The sequence below is a fragment of the Strongylocentrotus purpuratus genome, unplaced genomic scaffold (assembly GCF_000002235.5).
Source record: "Strongylocentrotus purpuratus isolate Spur 01 unplaced genomic scaffold, Spur_5.0 spur5_scaffold_19, whole genome shotgun sequence".
Lineage (NCBI taxonomy): Eukaryota > Metazoa > Echinodermata > Echinoidea > Camarodonta > Strongylocentrotidae > Strongylocentrotus > Strongylocentrotus purpuratus.
In genome coordinates this window covers 21626548-21642479 of record NW_022145604.1, presented here as the reverse complement: position 1 = coordinate 21642479, position 15932 = coordinate 21626548, and the positions used below count along the sequence as shown (strand labels likewise).

Below are 15932 nucleotides of genomic sequence, written 5' to 3'. Positions count from 1 at the left end.
GCGATAAAAATAGGGTCGGGCGGGTTACGCCAAGTCATCAATTTTTTTTTTAGGCCTAAGGTGACCTTACCCCCCCCCCCCCCCAACGACAAAAAATGTCAAATTATGAAATTTTGAGACCCCCCCCCAAAAAAAAAATGAGTCCGCTTATCCCCCCCCCCCCCCCCCCCCCCACCCAAAAAAAAAATGTCCGCTTTTTTAATACATAGAAAGAAGAGAAGAAAAAAAAAAAAGGGAGGTCGCTCCTGGGTGGGCTCGAACCACCAACCTTTCGGTTAACAGCCGAACGCGCTAGCCAATTGCGCCACAGAAGCTTGACGACCGCCTGTTGTTTTTACAATTAATAAAGGCAATGCTAGGCACAAGAAACATGGACATTGTATAAAAGTATTATTAAATCTGTTTTTTTTTCGTCAATTTGAATATTATGAACCCCAATTTTATAATAATTTATAATTCAGTATTTTTTAATTGATTTTCAGTTTAGTTGTTTTATCGTTTATGCCATTTTTACTTAAATGTTCTGAGTGCACTCGACTCAACAGCACGTGAAGAACCATATCGAGTAGCTGAAAAATACAGTTTTGTGGTCCGAGTGCTCGGGCGCGGCGCGCGCGGCGCGGCGGCTTGGCAGTCGGAGCTAGCTAGCCAGCACGCAACTCTTCTTAAGAATCGAAAATGTGTGCGAGGCGCGCGCGTACGTTTCGTTTGGACGTCGTTAATGTATTTATGATGTAGCGCGCGTACGGACGTACGTACCTACCTATGCGTTGCCTGTGTTTACTCAATCTATGGAGCTGGAAAATATAATTAAGGTACCAAATTTTCACTTTGTTACGGATGATTTTTCTCTAGCTACCTTACTTTAACACTTTTGGTGTATGAAGGAGAATACAACGGGTCTTATCCGTAACTTAAGTTGTTTGGAAAGGCTTCAAATGCCATGATTTAGACGAGATTTGGACAATGTAAATATCTTTTGCACGCGTGAAGAATGCTCATTTTAAATACCAAACTGCTTTGTTTTGCAAATGTCGTCGTACTTTCGCAACGTGTTTCTTGATTTAGCAGCGGCTTTTACTCCCATGGCTCCTGGGAACATGAAGTCTGATTTTATTGGATTGCAGCGATCGAAGCTCACCGGTAAATCTTATGCTACTCGAAAACTGTATTTGAAAAACAGCGACGGTTCTAGCAACGAGAACGTGTCGCTCCCAGTCAATATGGACGGTGAAGGGGACACACTACGAAACAACGCGGCCGACAATGACCCGTCTGTTGTTTTGAACGCTACGGCGATGGCAGTGGCTAGCGATGTTTCAAATGTCGCACAGTCGGACAACACAAAGCCAAACGATAATTCAATAACAGGATCTGGAGATGGCGGCTGTGCTATTGCTCAAATAAATGGATCGCCAGACAGAGTGAATTCTGAAATTTCTCATTTGAAAGTGCTTTCTATGTTACACTTGGATGTGATTGAACAGCAGCAGAAACAAATCAAAATGTTTGAAAGAGAGGCACAACGATTGCGTGTGGAAAATGAAACGGTGAGATTTTATTTTTCATTTTTTGTCACAACATAAATTTCATAAGATTTGCTATTGAAATTTGAATATTGAATATTGCATGGTATTTTGTGGTATTTTGAAAACTGCTAGACTAGACTAGTTCTAACTTTTAGATCTATTATTAATAAACATGTCTTTCAATTTCAACATCATGAACATTGCATTCTCTCAATCTCTGTTCTTATTAATAATTAATCTTGTTTTCCTTCTTCTTCTGTCTGTGACGTACAATCGCCAGCATCTGGTTGTCGCGTAGTCTACGTTGGTTTAGGTTTAGACCGAATTTTTCGTCTCTTTCGTTAAAGAACGAAAGAGACGAAAAATTCGGTCTAGTTTAGGTTTAAACGATAAACACGCCTAAATATTGAAGTGTGCTTCATAAGGATGCGACGGGTAGTCGATTGCTCGAGTACCCGCACGCTTGACAACTACATGTACACGGGTACGATTTCTCGGAGTCGGGCTAACTCGCCCCACGGGACATCTCGCCCCAGCCTCAAAGACTGGGGCAGTAGTCTGCTAATTTACGGCCAGGACGAAAGAATGTGAAAAAACATTAACCATCTCGTCTAAAATGTAGTACATTCGACTTCTCAATAACAAAATTTATGCCAGGAATCAAAAATAGACCTTCATACATTATGAAAATGATATTTTTGCAGTGATTTACTGACAAAAACACTGCTCAAATTTAAGTGGTCCGAGTCGGTACAACGCACATTTAATGTACATGCGGCAATGCGAATTGCGAGCTGTGAGTAAATTGTCCGAAATGCCATTTTTGTTGTCATTTTATCTAAAGAGAAGTTATAGATTGTCTTCAGACTTCAATAGTATCATTTAACACAATTCCATTACAGATTGTGGTTGGATGAGTACAAACATATACATTGGTATCTCTTGATCGGTGAATCATGTCGGAACATCTCAGCCCGGATTTGATTTCTCGTACCCGAATATTCTGCCGCAAAAAAAAAAAAAAAAAAAAAAAAAAAACTATCCAGGCCGACGCTTACCCATGCCACTGCCAGGGAGAGCGGCGGCCGCTGGCATGGTACCGTCGGTAAAAATGTTTCCCAACTCAAGCACTGTCAAACTCACCACTCAGAAACTGGGACCAAATGTCCGGATTTCTGTTTGGACTCGGAGTACAATGGATTATTCTGCCATCTTTGGTTTTTAAAACAGCATTGTTTACTGTTATTATTATTATTAAATCGGAGCCTTCTACTGCAACAGTAAAATTGCATGCATTTTCGGCGATACTGGGATACTGCACTAGTGGTATGGTGGTGGCAAAAAAAGAAAGAAAAAAGAAAAAAAATTCTAAAAAATTCAAAAAAATTATTAAAAAATTATAAAAAAACATGGCGTCCGAATATTCGAGTATTCGCTTGTAAGCCTGGGAGTGTACTCGAGTACCTCATTGCACTGTTGTGCACAGCCTTAGTGCTTCGGCTACAACTTACAAGGTTTTAATGTCTAATAAGTCCAATTTGATTTTAAAAGTTTTCACATCGATATCTGGCGAGTTTCTGGTTTCCCGATGTACATGTACATGTAGATGATTCCATTCGGAAATGGTCTTGGGGTACTACAGGGAATGCCAAATGTCTAATGAGAAAAATTTGGCAACAAATTAGTCTGAAGAAAGTTGATATGGACCTTTCAAAATCAAGAAAATCATGGAATCTTTGAGACAAATTGGCAATGCGATCTGAATCTGTGATATCATCTCCTCACAATTCATGATATTCATCACTGATCTGAATGACAAAATGACCCAAATCTTTATTTCTCTGAATCAATATACATGTACAAATGATGCACAGGTTTGAGTGCGTCGATAGGAATTGTGTGCACAAGGTACCTTTGAATGGTTTTAGGTAATCAAATTTGAAGGTAATAGTGCAGTATGGTACAGTACATGTAATGATCCTGTAGGATTTTTGTGCCAAAGTTGATTTTTTTTCTTGTTTTGGCTTCAAAATGGTCCCAATTATTGGCCAAAACTGATAGGGTTCAAATTTTCAGACCCCTCCTTCATTTCCTGGGGGGGGGGGGGGGGGTACCTATTGGGCGCCAAAATGGCTTATATAATGCGCAATAGGGAAATTTGGTGTCTTCGGGAAAATTTGAACCCCATCAATTTCTGATAGCTTGGAATCCAAATCAACTTTGGCACAAAAATCCTACGGGAGCTGTTTCAGTGACATACCGTACTACATTATAATGCGTGCACACAATTCCACCAACCCACAAATTAAACCTGTACATCATCTGTTTTATAAAATGGGGCCAGAAAAAAAATCATCAAAAATACAAAAATCAGTTATTTTGCAGATTTACCGGGTGCATAGCAAAATCATGCTTTCCAGTCAATTACCGGACGCATGATTTTGTGAAACTTACATGTATCATGAAATTAAAAAAAAAAAAAAAAAATAGGTATTTCAATGGATGAAAACATATATGTAATGACTCACCTTCACATTAAACTACAGGTATATTACTCTTTAAAAAAAAAATTAAATAGATCTAAGAATTATTTTTTTAAAAAAATAATAAAAAAATTTACGTCTAGATCTACATGTAGATCTAGATCTATTTTTTATATATAAACAATTAAAAAACAAAGATTATCTTAGGTATCGATTCCCAATATCGCGTGCATCCAGTAAAATTATCTAAACGGTAATTGACCTATCAGATTGCAGGGATTCTTCTACCCATCTTTAATATTTCAATGGAATTACTTAGACCAATCTTACATGTACTGTATATTATGGGGGTGCATGAAATAACACGTTATCCGTGTATATCTTATAAGATCGAGATAGGCATAAAGCCTATTAATTAGTGCCTGTTAATCCCCATGATCCTCTTTTTCCTATATGTACAGGGCTTGCCCTTAACTTTTTTTTGAGGTGGCCAGCAGGGCCACTTGGGTAGGAGTTCTGGGTGGCCAAATGGATTTTCAGGTGGCCCCACTTTTATGCGTTATTAAATAATGCAAATGTTTAATAAAAAATGCATAAATTATACGTGTTAAAAGCAGCATGAGCTGCATTTAATAATGAAAGGTGAGTGACTCTTTAGACTCTCATTCCAAATCCTCTCTCTTTGTTTCTATACTTCTGTCTCAACTTCACTTCAATGTTTTTCTCCCTTTCTCCTTGACTATCATGCATCACAAGGACCCCCTCCCCCTTAAGTTAGGATTGTGCAGGGCACACAAGGCGCCAAACTTCTGCTTTTCTTTGAGCTCCAAGTTCTGTTGGAAGATATAAAATTGATTGTATATTTACTTTAGGCCCGAGTCGAAACGGGTCCCCGCCCGGGCCCCGACCGTCGAGCTGAAACCCGGTTTTTGGTTTTCGGGTTTCGGGTTTTTCAAAATTAAATTTCACACTGATATTTTGAAATATAGAACTAAAAATATGGAATTCACAAACTTATATTTCAATATAATCCAATAAATATGCTTTAGAAATAAATGGATATTGTTTCAGTTGACGGTATGTGTTTTTATCGCTCTAAAATTGAGGCTGCAAGAAAGGAATCACGCTTCGTGGTACCGATCGGGTGCGTTCAGAAACGGAAGTGGAAATAGATCTATGACCCACTGAAGACAGAGCAAGAAAATGCCACACACAAGACTAAAATATTGATCAGACTATTGCAATTAAATCGTAATACTAAAGGCATTAATTTAATTGTCAAAATATATCCACAACATAATGGTTTATCCTTGATAGTTTGATGAAGGAAAATAAATTAGAGCTCTTGAAATAACATCGAAGTGCCTTTCGTTCGTTCTAAAAAATGCGTGTATAACGGCAAGCAGAAGTTACGAGTTTAAATCCCTACATCGTCATCCGACCTGATCGGAACAATAAGCATTAAACCAATTAAAAAAAAAACATCACGTAAGACTTTAAGGGACTCCAATTCAACAAAATTACCGTAAAATAATTATTTGCTTTGACAAATAATACTATAGATATTCATAATATCTTACAGAAATAATGATATTTCATGAGCTACGTACTCGATATCGAGTTCAGCTATAGCCATCATTTTGAAATGAGACGTAGCTGTCATGCATGCAGCGCAGAATGCGGCAGCTCGCAGCTAGAGCATCGAAATCCAAGTAAGGTTGAGTTTGAGTTCGTTGAGCTAGAGAGGGAAAAAAAAAATCACGTAATAGTCACGTGAATATCACGTGATCTCAGGCCCGCGCTTTTCCCTCTCTCTTCTGCATACTGCCCTCTACAGTCTACTGCATGACAACTACGTCTCATTTCAAAATGATGGCTATAGCTGAACTCGATATCGAGTACGTAGCTCATGAAATATCATTATTTCTGTAAGATATTATGAATATCTATAGTAGTATTTGTCAAAGCAAATAATTATTTTACGGTAATTTTGTTGAATTGGAGTCCCTTAAAGTCTTCCGTGATGTTTTTTAATTGGTTTAATGCTTATTGTTCCGATCAGGTCGGATGACGGTGTAGGGATGTAAACGTGCATATCAAGCTTGACTCGTAACTTCTGCTTGCCGTTATACACGCATTTTTAGAACGAACGAAAGGCACTTCGATGTTATTTCAAGAGCTTTAATTTTATTTTCCTTCATCAAACTATCAAGGGTTAACCATTATGTTGTGGATATATTTTGACAATTAAATTAATGCCTTTAGTATTACGATTTAATTGCAATAGTCTGATCAACATTTTAGTCTTGTGTTTGGCATTTTCTTGCTCTGTCTTCAGTGGGTCATAGATCTATTTCCACTTCCGTTTCTGAACGCACCCGATCGGTACCACGAAGCGTGATTCCTTTCTTGCAGCCTCAATTTTAGAGCGATAAAAACACCTACCGTCAACTGAAACGATATCCATTTATTTTTTAAAGCATCTTAATTTAATTCCATTGATTATTTTATTGTTTTGAAAGCAGTAACTGTCTTTTCCGTCGCATTATTAGAACAGCAACTTAGTCTAACTCCCGCCGCTGCATGCACACGATTTTTAGTGTCAGTACACCAATCACAATGCTGGGATTTGGGAATCCCCAACTTACCCGCCCGAAATCTCATGCGCAGTTTGTAACTGCGCAACAAAGAGTTGAGAAGCGTACTAGCTGTGCTGCAATGCGGATATCGACAGCTGCCCTATACGCGGTAGCATACTATGATAGCGCTACGCCTATGTACCGGCCAGGCCGGGGTGGCGGCGGCGGTGTGTACAGTACCTACGCGACGGCGTGCATCGTTTTTATAAAGTTAGTATGCGAAACGAAACATTTCCTTGTTTGATAGATCGGATTGCGTCGCTTGGAAAAGCTTGGAAAAATAAATGTCGCCTCGGTTTCGGGTAGATCTAAAGGTTAAACAAGTTGTTGATAAATAATTTATATATTACTGTCCAAATATTTGGGTGGCCAGCCGGGCCATCTAGTCGGTGATTTCAGGTGGCCCGACAGCGTTTCAGGTGGCCATTGGCACCGGGCCACCGCTAATTTCGAGCCCTGATGTATGTTAATTGGGAGCTGATATAATGAGAAAACCACCTGTCAGTGACCTTGCATGGTGGTCTTATCCCCCTGGCAAAACTACTACAGACGTGCTTTAAAACAACTTATTTTAAACTTAGAGTCTAGACTATCAACCTACATGTACATGTACATGTAACTTGCCTTTTACCTTTTTTTAATCAACTTAATTGATACTAAGGCCAAATAAAAAACATGTTTAGCGTCCTGCCTTTTTGAAAAACAGGAAGGAGGAGGCCCTTTTTTTTTCCTTTTCAAAATGGCCGCTCGGTTTATTTTCCCTGACAGTCGCGCTATTTCTCAAGATGGCCGCCGGCATTAAAAAAAAAAAAAAATCAGAAATAGATTGTTTTAGCAGTGTTTAAATGATAATAAAAAATTAATATATAAATAAAATAAATAAATTTAAAAAAATTAAAAAAAGAAGCGGCCCCAAAAAGGCCAAATCATGATAGTGTGGAAATTTCTGGAAAATCAGCAAAAATATGAAATAGGATACTTAAAAGTGTAAATAATAGCTCCACTGGCAGAGCCAGAGCCCAGAGGACACAATTTGTTTGGGTCAAAATGCATTGACCATTGGTTTACAGTTGGCTTTTGTACATACAGATAAATAGGTGTGCTTGGCCTTAAGGAATTTTTGTGTGTACATGTACTGTACAGTACATGTACATGCACATGCACTGTGTGTACTATAGGAGTTTAGCCTTTACTGAGCAAGTAGAACATGCTCTGTGCACTTCCATATTTAAAATTCTTCATGTACAGTGCACAACTGATTTGTACATTATGTTGTAGATTTGTTATTTATTTGATGTTCTTTTTTACTTATTAGTTTATTTCAAATCTCTGCATGTATTTTGCAGTTCTTGTATGATTAATGCCTACCGTACATGTACCGTAATACATGTTGTATGCAAATTTCAAAGTCTTGGTTTCTAATGTACACAGTAAATACTTAAAGTGCCATATTACAATTGAACGAAATGTCTTTAAATTTCCCAAAGGAATTTTGATATTATTGCATGTACTCCGGCTATGGCCCCGGCAACCATAGCGCTCAGTGCATTCATTCAAGGAATGAATCCTACCAGGCACCCACCTGCTACACCTGGGTTGAGTGTGGCAAATGATTAATGTCTTGCCAAAAGACATGAGTGCCGCAGTAAGATTCAAACCTTGTGGTTCACAGTCAAGAGACGTATATGTCTCCACTAGACCACAACACCTCTACAAACTGTTTTGCATGTACACAGTAATTTTGTGATTTACATGTACATGTATGTATGCCTTTAAAGTTTAAACAGTCCAATAGCACACCTACACATGTACAGTATTTACAGTTTACATCACTGTTGAGCGCCCATTTCTTTCCCACATTGTTGGGTTAGACTTTATTTCTTTCAAAACCTCTACAAATTGTGCAACATGTACCATAATTAGCGTTGTATAAACCGCCCTTGTGTATTAACCGCACCCCTCTTTTTGTTCTGTTTTTTGTTTTTTCATTTAACTGCGAGGTGCAGCTGAATGTGTAAGATCATTAATGTAAACTAAAAAACAGACAAATTTCAGTGTTGTTCTAGTTTCCTAGTGGTGATTCAACACACCGATTACATGAGCTGGGAGACATTGCCAGGCATAGCACCAGGTGGAGGGTCATAAATCGAAACTTTAATTTTTTTTTTTTTTTTTTTTTTGTGTACTGTGTATAAACCGCACCCCCAACTTTGAATTTTTTTCGGCGGCAAAAAGGTGCGGTGTATACCCCATTAATTACGGTACTGTATGTGTAGAACAGCTATTTTTGTGATTCATGCCTTTAAAGTTTTAACAGTCCAATAACATGCTTGCACATGTATGCACATGTAATGTACAACCTGTATTACATCATCATCAGCGGGCGTCCCTTTTCCTTCACACTGGGGGGTTGGAGGTTTTATTTCCCTTATGGCCCTTCTCCAAGCCTTCCGGTCTTCAGCATCTCTCTGGATGCGGCCAGATGCTCTTATACATGTATATATCCTGTAATATGATATGTAACTTGTATCATATTATCCTTTGCCACTACAGCTGAAGTGTAGATTGGAACGCATGAACAGAAGAACTCATCTAGCAGAGAAGGTTGAACCTCAGACCAATAACAACAACAACCATCGTCCGGTCGGAAGGCCCCGAAAGATTTTGGACTCACCAGTACAAAAAAAGTAGGTTCAAAAGTATGTTTTTCATTATTCTCTTGTAGACTTGTACTCATGAATTTCAAGAATGTAACTTAGTCGATTTTCGCACTCTCGCAAACAATGTCTCCTGTTCGTCCAAGCGTGAACACATACCACACAAAAATGGTACCAAATGATTTGGGATAAAACACTTTTTCATAAGACATATAACAATTTAATGTTCATCGATGATTTTTTAAATAATTAGCAACTTTCTAGGTGTAAACTTTTTTTTGACTCACACTGTAAAAGGACTTTGCTCACTTTTGACCATTTGTATTAATTTTAAGATTTACCAAAATTCTTTTTCAGAAAGCGTAAATCAGAGCTAGACGTGTCGATCCATAGCACTGGGAAGCAGTCAGGTCGAGGGGGTGGCACCCCCGTCAAAGACAGCAACGGTAACCTGAACTCCAGCATCTCGTCGGCACAGTCAACTAACGCGGAACTGAGCAAGAGACAGAGGAGAGCGGAGAAACTTGCGAAGAAGGAGGAGAAGAAGAACGCAAGCAGACAAGACAGTAAAGAGTCAAGAGAGTCAAAGGAGGAGGAGAAGTTTCATCGGACAGGAGTGATGTACCCTTGCTTGAGCGACTTGAGGGTCCCTCAATTGGATGTGCTTGATGATGAATCTGTAATGGGTCAGTATATATCCTTTCTTGTTTTATTCTGTACCTGGGTCTCTGGGTGTCATGACCCTTATAAGCGTCTTTTGCAATTTTTTTTTCAGGGTGGGGGGGGGGGGTGGTTGGATAATATTTTTTATATAATATTATTTGTTGCAAATAAAATAAATTCCCTAGCAATCTGCATGGGAGGGACCAGCACTGAAAAGCTTGTGTTGCTGAGAAAATAGGACCCACTCTTGAAGATCATCCAACTCGGAATCAGTAATGCAATTTCCTAAGGTTTACATGTTCATGTAGGTGTCAATTACATCACTGCTTAGAATTCAAAGAACCTGGATATTGAAATACTGGGATACCATTTTATTCATGAATTACTTCGTACAGATTTCCAAGTCTACATGTATGTTCATCTGTTGCTTACTTTCTTGCACTTACAGATAAAATATAGTCATGTGACATGGTCTTTATGAAAGCCTTTTAAAATGTTTTTTATGGGGGGAGGGGGGGTATAGCATGATTTTCTTTTAGAACTTTTAATAATTTTCTCATCTTCCTGTCTCCTTCTCTCTTTTAGTTCCGTCATGGCGTGTCGTCACCATTCCAGCTCCGAGTACATCCTCAGATGCTCCAGAGGTAAATCATACAATCATTTGTAATGTGCAAGCTATCTGTACTTCAGTGAGAAGATTTGGGTAGGGATCTAGAAAGGAAGAGAGATCAAGAATGGGGGTGGGGGATAAAAGGAGGCAGTAGATACATGCACATGTCTGATACATAGGAAAGCATTTCAAAATGTCCATATTACAATATTAACCAAAATGTTCAGTTTATGTACCGGTATTCTGAAGTTTCCAGCTAATAAGTGAGTGAGATGTTAGAGAAGAGAAGCAATGGGATGTCCCTTTATTATGTTGAACCAATTTCTGAGTCATATTTGTAACTCTACATCCTTTAAAAGTCAGGGTTCAAATTTTGAGAAAAGTTAAGATGCTATAAGACAACAAGGCTATACTCTTGTTACAGGCCCCAATTACCTTATTTACATATATTCATAGTAGTAGTTTAATATAGACAACTTCACCCTTTTTAATTTAACCAATTGTTCATGAACTTTATTACTTTGGTTGTTGTTTTGTCAGGAGTGCAGCGATGCGGTGTTTGAGCAGCGGCACGGTAAGCTGGAGCAGGACGAGAGAAAACGGAAGAGGTGGGACATCCAGAGGATACGAGAGCTGAGAGAACACGAGAGGCTGGTCAATAAACAGAAGCAGAGGGAATATGCTCAATGGGAGCATATACTGACCACCTTCTATCCAGTCGAGAATGATGGTAAGCCCCTCCTCTTTGAAGTTGAATAGCCATTTTTGTAATGTAATCAAAAGTGATGCACAAATCTTTGTTCAGTGCCTGATTCAAATTATTTCATATTTTCATTCACCTATGTACGTATTAGGTAGGACAGGCCTTAAAGTTTGTCCTACCTAACATCAATTAATGTATGCTATTCGCATTCTGACTATTGAAATACAATTATATGTTAAAAGGTGAATGAAAATATTTTGTACCGTTAAACAACGAGGCACTTAATATAGGTTTGTGCATTAAATTTGATTACATTAAGAAAATGGTCTATTAATAACCACAGCTGCTACATAGATGGTAAGAACTGTCCTCTGTTGGAATGACAATATACACATGGGTCAAGCTTTTGCAAGCATGTAGTAGTACTACCAATCCAAATACATTCATAACCAATTTAAAGTATTACATACTATCCTGTACAGTTCCATCAATTCCATTATTATCATCAACATCTTTATTATGTATTTCTATATTCATTTCAAAATACTTAAGAATTGACTTGTATGAATATATGTTTTTATTGGAAATGAATAGATTAAAATTGAACTTGATATTTAACAATTATTTCTGCATTTTAAATTCTTTCAAATGTGTGCGTTCCTTTTTTATTATTAGAAAAACCCACTGAGGATATGTTGAAATTGCCTCAGCATAATATACTCTATAGTTGATCTGATATTAATGGATGTTAATCATCCATATATTATACATGTATATGTCCATGGCATTGATCGATTCTGTTTTCTTTTATTTTTGTTTTAGCTGAATTCATTGAGATGAATGATACGATTCCAGTCATCACCTTCGGTGTTCAAGTCCCTACAGTTAAACCAAAGTAAGCTTTCTGTCTGTTCCGTCTTCTTTGTATCTTGTAATATTTTTTAAAGAAAAAAGTCATGGAATCTCAGAACTACATTCGTAGGATGTCTGATTTTAGACCTATCCCTTCCAGGTCTTTTCAGACTTAATGTTGTGTTGAATAAATGAGGCTCCAACACGTTTGGGACTTTTGTTTAGGCTAATTGAGGAAAATTGATTTTTAATTCTTTATCCCGGCTTTAAAACCAGAGGAGTTCTGATGTCTTCCTCGGTCATATCTTGATTATTAATTTGAAAAGCTTTATTGCTAGTTTACTACCATAATCTTCATTAACAAATAATCAATTTTATTTTTGAATGCTTATAGATCATAAACTGAGTTTATTGTTTGTAAAAATTTGGGTTGTTTGAGAATTGGCAAAAAGTTTTAGAAGTTCATGAAGTGAACATTAAGGCAGATGCATAATAGGGCACTTATTTTTATTAATCCGATGATACAAATGATACATGTTGAATGTAAAAAATAACATATCTTGCAATTGAGTAGTTAAATCATTCAAGAATATAATATCTCCCTCGGTTAAATTGATGCACCTTTTTCTAAGTCTCATTGAATGATTTTGTTCTATTACAAGAGCTCTCAATAATTTTCTATCCCCATCCTATTTCTGTCCCCATCTCTCTCTCTCTCCATCTCTCTCTCTCTCTCCATCTCTCTCTCTCTCTCTCTTCATCTCTCTCTCTCTCCATCTCTCTCTCTTTCTCTCTCTCTACAGTGAGTTTGAGTTGCCATGGTTCGATGCGAAGCAGCGGGAGCGAGACGAGCAGAGGAGACAAACAAGGAGAATGACCAGTCGGAGATAGCACCCGGCCGGCCGGCCAATCATCTGACAGCATTCATTCGTATTCCATCTTCTTTGGATCTTAGGGTACATTCGCAAGTGTGACCATACTCTCACTGATGCAGTATTGAGCTTCATTCACATATGACCATACTCTCGCTGATGCAGTATTCACAAGTGTGACCATACTCTCACTGATGCAGTATTAAGCTTCAATCACACGTGACTAGGTCAATCACCTAAAAATGGCTGCTGTGAAATGAAACTCGATATGTGCATCTGTATTTGCAAAACAGATAACCATTGTGTTATCAGATATATATCAAGAAGTTCAACAAATTTCAAGCCATATTATCGGCAATAGGAGCAGGAGAAGCACATACTATAATGTGATGCACTTTGAGACTTATGTGTGGCACATGATTGCTCATGTACTTTCCTAGTCTGATTTTACACTGATACAATTGGTGACTCCATCAAACATGGCTTGAATTTGCCAGAAGTATAAATGGCATCGATCACAATCATGCATTATCAATGAATCCATAGTCCATACACAAAGGTTGCAGACACAGACAGTTAGAACCATCCCATATATCATGCAGCTATAAGTATAATTGAAGCATGGTCACACTTGTTCTATATAGGGGCTGTGCTCACTGCTATCCAGTGTCGATGAACCCATACACTAAGGTTCTACAGTATTCTGCAAACTCAGACAATGAGGACCATCCCATACATCATGCAGCTAGAAGTATAATTGAAGCATGGTCACACTTGTTCTATATAGGGGCTGTTCCCACTGCTATCCAGTGTCAATGAACCCATACACTAAGGTTCTACAGTATTCTGCAAACTCAGACAATGAGGACCATCCCATACATCATGCAGCTATAAGTAAATTGAAGCATGGTCACACTTGTTCTACATAGGGACTGTTCCCACTGCTATCCAGTGTCAATGAACCCATACACTAAGGTTCTACAGTATTCTGCAAACATAGACAGTGAGATGCATCATGCAGCTATAAGTGCAATTTAAGCACAGTCACACTTGTTCTACATAGGGACTGTTCCCACTGCTATCCAGTGTCAATGAACCCATACACTAAGGTTCTACAGTATTCTGCAAACACAGACAGTGAGGACCATCCCATATATCATGCAGCTATAAGTAGGCCTACAATTGAAGCATGGTCACACTTGTTCTACATAGGGACTGTGCTCACTGCTATCCAGTGTCGATTGCTCAAAGATACATGTTCACAGCAAGCCATCAAAATTGTTTTTCACCTGCTGAATGTACAGTATCTCTATTTCTCACGTACACAGTAAAGGTTCTGCAGTAAATATTTTCTAAATAAATGAGAACGACAGTAAAACTTTGCTAATGCACATTGCGGTAAACCAAACGTGGCAGCAAAGTAAAAGTAAATGTTCATGTACAGTGGAACCTCATTATAATGAGCTCTGATAAAATGTGGTATCTGTTATTACAAGGTGATTTTGCTAGTCCCAACTCTTTGTATTATGTTTTTTTTTACCCTGATACCAGAAGATTTCTGATATATCAAGGTCATTTCCATGGTTCCAAGCATCTCATTATAATGAGGTTCCACTGTAAATGAGAAGCATAATCACTTATCTTGAGTCTTGTAAGCTAGTTACAGAAATGCAAAGCACTCTACTCTCACTTCCTTTTACTTTGTGGCAGTGTTTTTTCGGGACGGTTTAAAGCGTTGTGTGAACGAGGCTTTGAGGTGGTCTCTCTATCCAGGTGATGGTTACTATTACAGGTGACCACATAGTACAAGTTACCTGCTTTAGCAACCACCTGTCTGTAAAGATCACATATTTTGTTTTCCTTGAACAGTGTTTCATATTGAAACCTGTACTAAAGAAACCTGCACATACATTTGTAAAAACCACCTGTCTGTAAAGACTGATACTCCTGTCTCTCCTGAGTGGTCTTTATATACAGATCTCACTGTATATCTTTGTTGGAAGACTCGTTTCAAAGATCAAGGCTTATCTAGGCACATTGCAGTGGGAATCCCCCGAGAAGTAGATTTGTTTTCATACCATCTAGTCCAAATTGGACCCGTGTAAATATATTTCATCTTGTACAATAAATTAATGATACCTGTCTATTTTTGTGCACCAAAGTTGTAAATTCATGTAAAATATCAATAATGTAAAATATGATCTAGATAAAAAGAGCACAGGAAATGGTCAGAATATTGGCTGTTAGAGAGGAAAGTTTGCATATTTTTGTTCAAGACTGAGACGTATCATTGTTTAAAAAAAATTGTAAGTGAATGTTCGGGTTTGTGTTTTGGGGGTTATTTTTTGAGATATTTGGTAGAGAAGGCTAGATGTAATTCTGAGCTAGTTGTAGAGTAGAAAAAAATTCAGAATAATTACACATTTGAAGTAAAACAAATTCAGAATTGGCTGATAGCATGTAAGATAACTATTTGTTACTGAGAACCAAATCCTTTGAAAGCCAAAGAGTTAAATGTATAATATTTCATAGACACCACACATGACAAATTTTTTGGTGAGCCCTCAAAGCTTTTTGTCTAATTTCTTTGATTCAATGATTAATTGGAAGTAACTAGCAACACTAAATTACTTTTTTCTTCTTCAAGTGAAATATTTAACAAATCACATTAGAAACGATAACTTGTTTTTCTAAGGATTTCATTTTTTATCTGAATCCTACACCATTATATCATGTAAAAATTGGGAACTTTAATATTCAATCTCTAAATTATTATTTGGACCAAATCAAAAAGTGAGAAAATTACTTCATGATCATTGATTTTATAATTGTTTTATTTGCTGTACAAAAGGAGTGGACCGAGTGATGGAATTTCATTATTACTTCTAAAATATGTAAAAAGTATGAATGCAAGATTAGAAATA

The 15932-nt window shown here is 37.7% G+C and overlaps 1 protein-coding gene and 1 non-coding gene across 2 annotated transcripts; one reads left to right on the top strand and one right to left on the bottom strand.

Moving 5' to 3' along the window:
- Positions 1–240: 240 nt before the first annotated feature.
- Positions 241–314, bottom strand: TRNAN-GUU. The gene has a single exon. It is a non-coding gene; the product is annotated as a tRNA-Asn (tRNA).
- A 323-nt stretch (positions 315–637) lies between these two features.
- On the top strand, positions 638–14004 carry LOC100888025 (male-specific lethal 1-like 1). The gene is made up of 7 exons (XM_030990574.1): positions 638–1550; positions 9205–9338; positions 9666–9994; positions 10557–10615; positions 11122–11311; positions 12107–12179; positions 12940–14004. Exons 1-7 carry the CDS (start codon positions 1032–1034, stop codon positions 13025–13027), a joined length of 1392 nt encoding a protein of 463 aa, XP_030846434.1. The 5' UTR covers positions 638–1031; the 3' UTR covers positions 13028–14004.
- Positions 14005–15932: the final 1928 nt, after the last annotated feature.

Bases quoted from the DNA above. Each gene is read 5' to 3' on its own strand.
- LOC100888025 (XM_030990574.1), top strand. From the start codon at position 1,032: ATGTCGTCGTACTTTCGCAACGTGTTTCTTGATTTAGCAGCGGCTTTT. The intron at 1,551-9,204 runs GTGAGATTTTAT...TTGCCACTACAG, and splicing joins TGCGTGTGGAAAATGAAACG to CTGAAGTGTAGATTGGAACG. The intron at 10,616-11,121 runs GTAAATCATACA...TTGTTTTGTCAG, and splicing joins CATCCTCAGATGCTCCAGAG to GAGTGCAGCGATGCGGTGTT.